At 45.7% G+C, this 12,500-nt stretch overlaps 1 protein-coding gene across 1 annotated transcript in view; it reads left to right on the top strand.

Annotated features, from left to right (window-relative positions):
• The window catches only part of LOC311116368 (nuclear receptor coactivator 2-like), a gene marked incomplete at both ends in the record, with an annotated part of 46,188 nt that extends 42,145 nt beyond the window's left edge, over nucleotides 1-4,043 (top strand). Inside the window, 2 exons of the mRNA XM_084191453.1 lie at nucleotides 1,929-2,006; nucleotides 3,527-4,043. Of these exons, the coding sequence (XP_084047579.1) occupies nucleotides 1,929-2,006; nucleotides 3,527-4,043 (595 nt within the window). The remainder of the gene's footprint in view (nucleotides 1-1,928; nucleotides 2,007-3,526) is intronic.
• Nucleotides 4,044-12,500: the final 8,457 nt, after the last annotated feature.

Genomic DNA, 12,500 nt, shown 5'->3' with positions numbered 1-12,500 from the left:
AGACTATTACAACTGGACACTACTAGGGTTCATATCTGACAGTAAACAGACTATTACAACTGGACACTACTAGGGTTCATATCTGACAGTAAACAGACTATTACAACTGGACACTACTAGGGTTCATATCTGACAGTAAACAGACTATTACAACTGAACACTACTAGGGTTCATATCTGACAGTAAACAGACTATTACAACTGGACATTACTAGGGTTCATATCTGACAGTAAACAGACTATTACAACTGGACACTACTAGGGATAATATCTGACAGTAAACAGGCTATTACAACTGGACACTACTAGGGTTCATATCTGACAGTAAACAGACTATTACAACTGGACATTACTAGGGTTCATATCTGACAGTAAACAGACTATTACAACTGGACACTACTAGGGTTCATATCTGACAGTAAACAGACTATTACAACTGGACACTACTAGGGATCATATCTGACAGTAAACAGACTATTACAACTGGACACTACTAGGGTTCATATCTGACAGTAAACAGACTATTACAACTGGACACTACTAGGGTTCATATCTGACAGTAAACAGACTATTACAACTGGACACTACTGGATATCATATAACCTCCAAGTGAGGCCAGATCGATATCTGTTGCATGGAGGTTAGTGCAACTGGTCTTGGGCTTGACATTTTTGCAGGTTATCACTGTGGGCTTGACATTTTGGCAGGTTATCACGGTGGGCTTGACATTTTGGAAGGTTATCACTGTGGGCTTGACATTTTGGAAGGTTATCACTGTGGGCTTGACATTTTGACAGGTTATCACTGTGGGCTTGACATTTTAGCAGGTTATCGCTGTGGGCTTGGCATTTTGGCAGGGTATCACTGTGTGCTTGACATTTTGACAGGTTATCACTGTGTGCTTGACATTTTGGCAGATTATCACTGTGGGCTTGACATTTTGTCAGGTTATCACTGTGGGCTTGACATTTTGTCAGGTTATCATTGTGGGCTTGACATTTTGTCAGGTTATCACTGTGGGCTTGACATTTTGTCAGGTTATCACTGTGGGCTTGACATTTTTTGTCAGGTTATCACCGTGGGCTTGACATTTTGTCAGGTTATCACCGTGGGCTTGACATTTTGTCAGGTTATCACCGTGGGCTTGACATTTTGTCAGGTTATCACTGTGGGCTTGACATTTTGGCAGGTTATCACTGTGGGCTTGAGATGTTGGCAGGTTGTCACTGTGGGCTTGACATGTTGGCAGGTTATCACTGTGGGCTTGACATGTTGTCAGGTTATCACTGGGCTTGACATGTTGTCAGGTTATCACTGTGGGCTTGACATGTTGCCCGGTTATCACTGCGGGCTTGACATTTTGCCCGGTTATCACTGTGGGCTTGACATGTTGTCAGGTTATCACTGTGGGCTTGACATGTTGTCAGGTTATCACGGTGGGCTTGACATTTTTGCAGGTTATCACTGTGGGCTTGACGTTTTGGCAGGTTATCACTGTGGGCTTGACATGTTGTCGGGTTATCACTGTGGGCTTGACATTTTTGTAGGTTATCACTGTGGGCTTGACATTTTGGCAGGTTATCACTGTGGGCTTGACATTTTTGTAGGTCATCACTTTGGGCTTGACATTTTGGCAGGTTATCACTGTGGGCTTGACATTGTGGCAGGTTATCACTGTGGGCTTGACATTGTGGCAGGTTATCACTGTGGGCTTGACATTTTGGCAGGTTATCACTGTGGGCTTGCTGTTTGCGTATGATGGTTGAATAGCAAGGTGGTCTTTGTGCGCTGGCTCCCACCTGCAGGTTAATCAGTGGAATGACAAGGAATTATACAAATTCATGTATCATCATTGTCTAGCTAGCTAGTAGGCTAGCTACTCATTTCCAAGTGTTTTTGTTAACGTACCTGTTAACCTGTTCTCCTCAGAACCGCCAGCCTATGATGAACCAGATGAGTGGCGTGTCCAATATGAACCTACCTCTACAGTCCAACAATCCCAACCAGGTAGTTTACTGAGATATTATATATCAATATGAACCTACCTCTACAGTCCAACAATCCCAACCAGGTAGTTTACTGAGATATTATATATCAATATGAACCTACCTCTACAGTCCAACAACCCCAACCAGGTAGTTTACTGAGATATTATATATCAATATGAACCTACCTCTACAGTCCATCAACCCCAACCAGGTAGTTTACTGAGATATTATATATCAATATGAACCTACCTCTACAGTCCAACAATCCCAACCAGGTAGTTTACTGAGATATTATATATCAATATGAACCTACCTCTACAGTCCAACAACCCCAACCAGGTAGTTTACTGAGATATTATATATCAATATGAACCTACCTCTACAGTCCAACAACCCCAACCAGGTAGTTTACTGAGATATTATATATCAATATGAACCTACCTCTACAGTCCAACAATCCCAACCAGGTAGTTTACTGAGATATTATATATCAATATGAACCTACCTCTACAGTCCAACAACCCCAACCAGGTAGTTTACTGAGATATTATATATCAATATGAACCTACCTCTACAGTCCATCAACCCCAACCAGGTAGTTTACTGAGATTATATATCAATATGAACCTACCTCTACAGTCCATCAACCCCAACCAGGTAGTTTACTGAGATTATATATCAATATGAACCTACCTCTACAGTCCAACAACCCCAACCAGGTAGTTTACTGAGATTATATATCAATATGAACCTACCTCTACAGTCCAACAACCCCAACCAGGTAGTTTACTGAGATTATATATCAATATGAACCTACCTCTACAGTCCATCAACCCCAACCAGGTAGTTTACTGAGATTATATATCAATATGAACCTACCTCTACAGTCCATCAACCCCAACCAGGTAGTTTACTGAGATTATATATCAATATGAACCTACCTCTACAGTCCATCAACCCCAACCAGGTAGTTTACTGAGATTATATATCAATATGAACCTACCTCTACAGTCCATCAATCCCAACCAGGTAGTTTACTGAGATTATATATCAATATGAACCTACCTCTACAGTCCATCAACCCCAACCAGGTAGTTTACTGAGATTATATATCAATATGAACCTACCTCTACAGTCCATCAACCCCAACCAGGTAGTTTACTGAGATATTATATATCAATATGAACCTACCTCTACAGTCCATCAACCCCAACCAGGTAGTTTACTGAGATTATATATCAATATGAACCTACCTCTACAGTCCAACAACCCCAACCAGGTAGTTTACTGAGATTATATATCAATATGAACCTACCTCTACAGTCCATCAACCCCAACCAGGTAGTTTACTGAGATATTATATATCAATATGAACCTACCTCTACAGTCCATCAACCCCAACCAGGTAGTTTACTGAGATTCTCACATAGTAACAGAATATTATAGAAATGCCAGTAATTTAATTCAGCATAACATTTTTGTAGTAAATGTTGTAGAAAGAAGATTTAGTTAAATCTCTCTCTCCCCCTCTCCCTCCAGGGGACCATCAATGCTCAGATGTTAGCCCAGCGTCAGAGGGAGCTGCTCAGTAACCACCTCAGACAGCGCCAGCTGGAGCTCCAGAGACAACAACAACAACAACAACAACAACAACAAATCACGGTGCAGCAGCAGCAGCAGAGGAACATGGTGATGAGAGCCCAGGGACTCAACCTACCTCCCAATATGGCCGCCGCCAACATGGCCGCAGCTGCTGCAAGTGGCCTATCAGGAGGGCTGAGTAACCCCCGGATCCCCCAGACCACCAACCCCCAGCAGTCCCCCTACCCGCCCAGCTACGGTACCAGTACAGGCCCAGGCCTGGCTTCACCCCCTCTTCCTCCTCACCCCTCTACCAGCCCCTTCTCCTCCCCCCTCTCCCCCAGCCTGCCCTCCTCTCTCCACGCCCTGCATGGCTGTACCTCCTCCCAGATGATGATGGGGGGTGCAGGACAGTTTGGGGCCGTAGTCAGCCCTCATATACAGCAGCTCAGTGCCTTTCAGTTCCCAAACTCAGGTACCTACTGCCTTGTGTTGGTGTGTGTGTGTGTGTGTGTGTGTGTGTGTGTGTGTGTGTGTTAGGGTTGGGTGGTATACCGTAAATACTATATACCGGGGTATTCATATATCGTCAATATACTTTTTAAGTTACTACCTGCAGTCAACTTGTTCAATACGTTAGGAGATAAAGCGGATTGCGTTCTTCATTTCACCGGTCACATTATTTAACATTATGAAGCTTACCGTAGATCCCCAGAACAGTTGAGCCAGTCACATGTTTGTTGTGAAGAGCACATTGGGAGAGAGCGGGAGCTGGTGAGTCCACAGCGTTCTACAGTACTGTGTGAATACTGTGTGTGTGTGGGGGGGGGGGGGGGGGGTACTGTGTGAATACTGTGTGTGTGGGGGGGGATACTGTGTGAATACTGTGTGTGTGGGGGGGGGGGGATACTGTGTGAATACTGTGTGTGTGGGGGGGAATACTGTGTGAATACTGTGTGTGGGGGGGGGGGGGATACTGTGTGAATAATGTGTGTGTGGGGGGGGATACTGTGTGAATACTGTGTGTGTGGGGGGGGGATACTGTGTGAATACTGTGTGTGTGGGGGGGAATACTGTGTGAATACTGTGTGTGTGTGGGGGGGGGATACTGTGTGAATACTGTGTGTGTGGGGGGGGAATACTGTGTGAATACTGTGTGTGTGTGTGGGGGGGGGATACTGTGTGAATACTGTGTGTGTGGGGGGGGGATACTGTGTGAATACTGTGTGTGTGGGGGGGGGGGATACTGTGTGAATACTGTGTGTATACTGTGTGTGGGGGGGGGGGAGAGATACTGTGTGAATAATGTGTGTGTGGGGGGGGATACTGTGTGAATACTGTGTGTGTGGGGGGGGGATACTGTGTGAATACTGTGTGTGGGGGGGGTACTGTGTGACTACTGTGTGTGTGGGGGGGGAGATACTGTGTGAATACTGTATGTGGGTGGGGGGATACTGTGTGAATACTGTGAGTGTGTGGGGGGGTACTGTGTGAATACTGTGTGTGTGGTGGGGGATACTGTGTGAATACTGTGTGTGTGGTGGGGGATACTGTGTGAATACTGTGTGTGGGGGGGAGAGATAATGTGTGAATACTGTGTGTGTGGGGGGGATACTGTGTGAATACTGTGTGTGTGTGGGGGGGATACTGTGTGAATACTGTGTGTGTGTGGGGGGGTACTGTGTGAATACTGTGTGTGGGGGGGGAGATACTGTGTGAATACTGTGAGTGTGTGGGGGGGTACTGTGTGAATACTGTGTGTGTGTGGGGGGGATACTGTGTGAATACTGTGTGTGTGGGGGGGATACTGTGTGAATACTGTGTGAATACTGTGTGTGTGGGGGGGAATACTGTGTGAATAATGTGTGTGTGGGGTGGGGGTACTGTGTGAATACTGTGTGTGGGGGGGATACTGTGTGAATACTGTGTGTGGGGGGGATCCTTTGTGAATACTGTGTGAATACTGTGTGTGTGTGGGGGGGATACTGTTTGAATACTGTGTGTGTGGAAGGGGTATACTGTGTGAATACTGTGTGTGGGGGGGGGTACTGTGTGAATACTGTGTGTGTGGGGGGAAACTGTTTGAATAGTGTGTGTGTTGGGGAGGATACTGTGTGAATAATGTGTGAATACTGTGTGTGTGTGGGGGGGGGGGTACTGTGTGAAAACTGTGTGTTTGGGGGGGATACTGTGTGAATACTGTGTGTGGGGGGATACTGTGTGAATACTGTGTGTGGGGGGGATACTGTGTGAATACTGTGTGTGGGGGGGGATGTACTGTGTGAATACTGTGTGAGTGGGAGGGGGGGATACTGTGTGAATACTGTTTGTGTGGGAGGATACTGTGTGAATGTGTGTGTGTGGGGGGGTACTGTGTGAATACTGTGTGTGTGGGGGGGTACAGTGTGAATACTGTATGTGTTTGGGGGGGATACTGTGTGAATACTGTGTGTGTGGGGGGGGGGGTGCTGTGTGAATACTGTTTGTGTGGGTGGGATACTGTGTGAAAACTGTGTGTGTGGGGGGGATACTGTGTGAATACTGTGTGTGGGGGGGAAAAAGTGTGAAGACTGTGTGGGGGGGGGATACTGTGTGAATACTGTGTGTGTGGGGGGTGGTACTGTGTGAATACTGTGTGAGTGGGGGGGATAATGTGTAAATACTGTGTGTGTGGGGGGGGGTAATGTGTGAATACTGTGTGTGTGTGGGGGGATACTGTGTAAATACTGTGTGTGGGGGGGATGCTGTGTGAATACTGTGTGTGGGGGAATACTCTGTGAATACTTTGTGTGGGGGGGATACTGTGTGAATAATGTGTGTGGGGGGGATACTGTGTGAATACTGTGTGTGGGGGGGATTACTGTGTGAATAGTGTGTGTGTAGTGTGGGGGGGTACTGTGTGAATACTGTTTGTGTGGGGGATACTGTGTGAATGAGTGGGGGGGATACTGTGTGAATACTGTGTGTGTGTGGGGGGGTACAGTGTGAATACTGTATGTGTGTGGGGGGATACTGTGTGAATACTGTGTGTGTGTGGGGGGGTACTGTGTGAATACTGTTTGTGTGGGGGATACTGTGTGAATGAGTGGGGGGGATACTGTGTGAATACTGTGTGTGTGTGGGGGGGTACAGTGTGAATACTGTATGTGTGTGGGGGGATACTGTGTGAATACTGTTTGTGTGGGTGGGATACTGTGTGAATACTGTGTGAATACTGTGTGTGTGGGGGGATACTGTGTGAATACTGTGTGTGTTGGGGGATACTGTGTGAATACTGTGTATGTGGGGGGGATACTGTGTGAATACTGTGTGTGGGGGGGTACTGTGTGAATACTGGGTGTGTGGGGGGGATACTGTGTGAATACTGTGTGTGGGGGGGGGGATACTGTGTGAATACTGTGTGTGTGGGGGGGATACTGTGTGAATACTGTGTGAATACTGTGTGCGTGGAAGGGGTATACTGTGTGAATACTGTGTGTGGGGGGGGGGTACTGTGTGAATACTGTGTGTGGGGGGGTACTGTGTGAATACTGGGTGTGTGGGGGGATACTGTGTGAATACTGTGTGTGGGGGGGGGATACTGTGTGAATACTGTGTGTGTGGGGGGGATACTGTGTGAATACTGTGTGAATACTGTGTGCGTGGAAGGGGTATACTGTGTGAATACTGTGTGTGGGGGGGGGGTACTGTGTGAATACTGTGTGTGTGGGGGGATACTGTTTGAATAGTGTGTGTGTTGGGGAGGATACTGTGTGAATAATGTGTGAATACTGTGTGTGTGGGGGGGGGGGTACTGTGTGAATACTGTGTGAATACTGTGTGTGTGGGGGGATACTGTGTGAATACTGTGTCTGTGGGGGGGATGCTGTGTGAATACTGTGTGTGGGGGGGATACTGTGTGAATACTGTGTGTGCGGGGGGATACTGTGTGAATACTGTGTGTGGGGGGATGTACTGTGTGAATACTGTGTGAGTGGGAGGGATAATGTGTAAATACTGTGTGTTTGGGGGGGTAATGTGTGAATACTGTGTGTGTGGGGGGATACTGTGTAAATACTGTGTGTGGGGGGGGATGCTGTGTGAATACTGTGTGTGGGGGGATACTGTGTGAATACTGTGTGTGGGGGGGGATGCTGTGTGAATAGTGTGTGTGTAGTGGGGGGGATACTGTGTGAATACTGTGTGTGGGGGGGATACTGTGTGAATAGTGTGTGTGTAGTGGGGGGGATACTGTGTGAATACTGTTTGTGTGGGAGGATACTGTGTGAATGTGTGTGTGTGGGGGGGGATACTGTGTGAATACTGTGTGTGGGGGGGTGGTACTGTGTGAATACTGTGTGAGTGGGGGGGATAATGTGTGAATACTGTGTGTGGGGGGGATACTGTGTGAATACTGTGTGTGGGGGGGGATACTGTGTGAATACTGTGTGTGGGGGGGTGGTACTGTGTGAATACTGTGTGAGTGGGGGGGATAATGTGTAAATACTGTGTGTGTGGGGGGGTAATGTGTATACTGTGTGTGTGGGGGGGGATACTGTGTAAATACTGTGTGTGGGGGGGGGGGGATGCTGTGTGAATACTGTGTGTGGGGGAATACTGTGTGAATACTGTGTGTGGGGGGGATACTGTGTGAATACTGTGTGTGGGGGGATTACTGTGTGAATAGTGTGTGTGTAGTGTGGGGGGGTACTGTGTGAATACTGTTTGTGTGGGGGATACTGTGTGAATGAGTGGGGGGGATACTGTGTGAATACTGTGTGTGTGTGGGGGGGGTACAGTGTGAATACTGTATGTGTGTGGGGGGATACTGTGTGAATACTGTGTGTGTGTGTGGGGGTGTACTGTGTGAATACTGTTTGTGTGGGTGGGATACTGTGTGAATACTGTGTGAATACTGTGTGTGGGGGGGGATACTGTGTGAATACTGTGTGTGTTGGGGGATACTGTGTGAATACTGTGTATGTGGGGGGGGTACTGTGTGAATACTGGGTGTGTGGGGGGATACTGTGTGAATACTGTGTGTGTGGGGGGATACTGTGTGAATACTGTGTCTGTGGGGGGGGGTACTGTGTGAATACTGGGTGTGTGGGGGGATACTGTGTGAATACTGTGTGTGTGGGGGGATACTGTGTGAATACTGTGTGTGTGGGGGGATACTGTGTGAATACTGTGTATGTGGGGGGGGGTACTGTGTGAATACTGGGTGTGTGGGGGGATACTGTGTGAATACTGGGTGTGTGGGGGGGATACTGTGTGAATACTGTGTGTGTGGGGGGGATACTGTGTGAAAACTGTGTGTGTGGGGGGGATACTGTGTGAATACTGTGTGTGTGTGTGGGAGGGGATACTGTGTGAATACTGTGTGTGGGGGGATGCTGTGTGAATACTGTGTGTATGGGGGGATACTGTGTGTTTGTGGGGGGGATACTGTGTGAATACTGTGTGTGGGGGGGTACTGTGTGAATACTGTGTGTGTGGGGGGGAATACTGTGTGAATACTGTTTGTGGGGGGGATACTGTGTGAATACTGTGTGTGTGGGGGGGTACTGTGTGAATACGGTGTGTGTGTGGGGGGGATACTGTGTGAATGCTGTGTGTGTGGGGGGGGATACTGTGTGAATACTGTGTGTGGGGGGGGATACTGTGTGAATACTGTTTGTGTAGGGGGGATACTGTGTGAATACTGTTTGTGTGGGGGGGGGATACTGTGTGAATACTGTGTGTGTGGGGGGGTACTGTGTGAATACTGGGTGTGTGGGGGGGATACTGTGTGAATACTGTTTGTGTAGGGGGGATACTGTGTGAATACTGTTTGTGTGGGGGGGATACTGTGTGAATACTGTTTGTGTGGGGGGGATACTTTGTGAATACTGTGTGTGTGGGGGGGATACTGTGTGAATACTGTGTGTGGGGGGGGTTACAGTGTGAATACTGTTTGTGTGGGGGGGATACTGTATGAATACTGTGTGTGGGGGGGATACTGTGTGAATACTGTGTTTGTGGGGGGGATACTATGTGGATACTGTGTGTGGGGGGAGGGATACTGTGTGAATACTCTGCGTGTGGGGGGGATACTGTGTGAATACTGTGTGTGTGGGGGGGAAACTGTGTGAATACTGTGTGTGTGTGTCCAGCAGTGCTGAACGATTAACCGAAATATCGGTTATTTATTCATTTTTTTTACAACTAATTGGTTCAATTATTTGAATTCCATTTCATTCAGGTTTTTTTCTGAGAGCTCAATGCCACATTGCACACTTTCTCTAGAGATAAATCAGATCCAGCCTGAACTGTGTGATGTAGTAGGGAGATGTAGTTTCCAACAGGCCAATATTCTACATAGTTTAGCTCAGAAAACGTGGTAATTAACTACAATGACAGTAATCCATTGCACGCCTACTTGCCCGGTCTGTGTTTATTTTATGCCTGCTGTGTAAAAGAGACAGAAGAATGCAGTTCTATAGAGATGAGATGATGACTTGGAACACAAACAAAAACTATGTAATGCACATAACTGAATTATTTTATTAAACTAATGTGAATAAATGATGGTTAATAAGTGATAAGCAGTAATGGGCAGTCACTACCATCATGGGACTTTTATTAATTGTTTTATTCTGTGTTGTTACAGCATTCAACCCATATAATGCATAGTGTATTTAATGTTTAAAAAAAATAATGAATCCAAAATTGAAAACCAATGATTGTAACCGGTTCAGGGAACGGAACCGAAAACCAGAAAATAATGAAATTATTTGAGGAACAGAACCCGAAACGAAAGTGATCAGTTGAACAGAACCGTTATTTTTAAAGGCATGGGACCCGGTTAATAACGTTCTTTTACGTTCTGGGCATTTTTTTTTTCCCAGTCCCGCAAAAATCGCAAACAAAGCACCTATGGCAAAGCTTCTCACTCTGTCACTCAGAAACGTATTCTGGCATCTGCCTGCCAGCTGTAAATCTTTTCCAGTGTGTGTGTGTAGGCTTACCCCTCCCCTCTGAAGATGGTTACTGTAACCTACTGACGTTGTTACAAGCATGATCCAGACGCCATGTCAAATATAGAGGTGACATTTATTCCATTTAGAGTTTGCATCCCAATATTTCACTTTATACACATCACAGAAGACTGAAATATAACAAAACGGTTTGACATAGAAACACCGTATTTTCAGCTGGTTTAAAAAATAAAAAAAAAGGTTTATTAATTACTAAATTATGAAAAATATTAACATTTCACCCGTGAGGGCCACTAGGTAATTTGATTGCAGGAAAGGGCTACAAATACTATAGTTATCATGTTTCCCATTGGTTTATTAACTACAAAAAGGTAAGACGTGTTTTTAATTCTAGTGCTGCTCTGCACACACAAGCTTGTTAGCTAGCTAGCTAACGTTTGCTCTGGTCCAACGTTAAACCAACTCGGAAGATCAAAGACGTTCAAAGTTCCTCCATAGGTATAATTCTGTGGGCCTAATTCAGATGATGATGATAACAAGATGCCCAGCGCTTCAAGGCAAGCTTCCTCCATCCTCTCTCGCTCTCTCCTCACCCGCAACATTCCAGTTGCATCTCGCGCCCTACACTGTGACTGGCAGCGCAGTGTGTGTGTGTGTCTTTCATTATGATTAAACCATGCTGTTTCGGCAAAATACAGTTTGCTTTTTAATGACTTTCCTATACAGATTAAATGGCTTACCCGCTCCATAGCAAGCTGCTCTATCCGTACTGATCGGTGAAGTCATTTAATGTCAAGCTAAATGTAAAAATAAAAATAAAGTACTTTCAATGGTTTAAAAAGGAACAGAACGGAATGATTCTTGGTTCAAACCGGTTTAGAACATTATTTTGCTGGTCGGAACAGTGGAACGGAGGGGTTCTTCAACATTTTCAGCTCGAGACCCAAATTAGAAATGTACTGTCCTCCCGTGACCCAAATCTTCCTCCAACGACCCAAATTAAGATTATAGATGTATTCTCAAAACTCGCGACCCACCTCTCACCTGCCCAGGGCCCGCTTTGGGTCCTGACCCATAGTTTAAGAAACCCTGATTTAGGCCATAAAACATTAATTCCACTAGAGGGCAGCAGACATACATAGTTCCATATAAACTACATTTCCATTCCATGGTAGTGCTACATTCATTGAAACATTGCCACTATGTTCTACTCACTGTATGTTACAGTGCCGTTTGCATATTTTAGGCTGCTTGATGTTACATGTACATGTTAGTCATTTAGCAGACGCTCTTATCCAGAGTGATTTACCGGCGCAATTAGGGTTAAGTGCCTTGCTCAAGGGCACATCGACAGACTTTTCACTTAGTCGGCTCGGGGATTCGAACCAGCGACCTTTCGGTTACTGGCCCATATAACTGTGAATTAGAGACTTTCCCATTATTTCATATCAATGAGATTAATATTTAATCAGGCATAAATCGTATTATAATCCCTTATTCTCCCAGTGTTGTCTGTAATCCCAGGTTAATCTGAAGATAATCCCATATGTTGTCGTGCAGCATCGTGTGTGTGTGGTGGTGTGGTTGAGCAACCCCAAAAATAAACACTCTTTTCCCTCTCTCTCTCACCAGTCGTTCCTCCACCCCTTTGACTGCTCACACAAATGTTGTGTCCAAAATGGTACCCTACATAGTGGAAGGAATATGTTGTGATTTGGGACACACACTAACATGCATGTAGTCCTCACTCCCTCCCTAATGCCTGTACACTCCCTAAACCCTACACCATTGACACATGACCTCGATCATAACTGTTTAGACTTTGATATTCTTAATGAGTCTTTCAACGTGTTTAAACGCGTAATAGGTAAACGATTTAAAGGACATTGTATTCTACCAAACAGATAATAACTGATATAATTGGTCATTTTCAATCATTAGTTGTTTTATGTTGGAATATGTTGGAAGTGTGT

This window comes from Coregonus lavaretus, assembly GCF_964263955.1.
Source record: "Coregonus lavaretus genome assembly, contig: HAP1_SCAFFOLD_3657, whole genome shotgun sequence".
Lineage (NCBI taxonomy): Eukaryota > Metazoa > Chordata > Actinopteri > Salmoniformes > Salmonidae > Coregonus > Coregonus lavaretus.
Note: the sequence above shows the minus strand (reverse complement) of the source record. Positions and strands in the feature narration are given on the sequence as shown.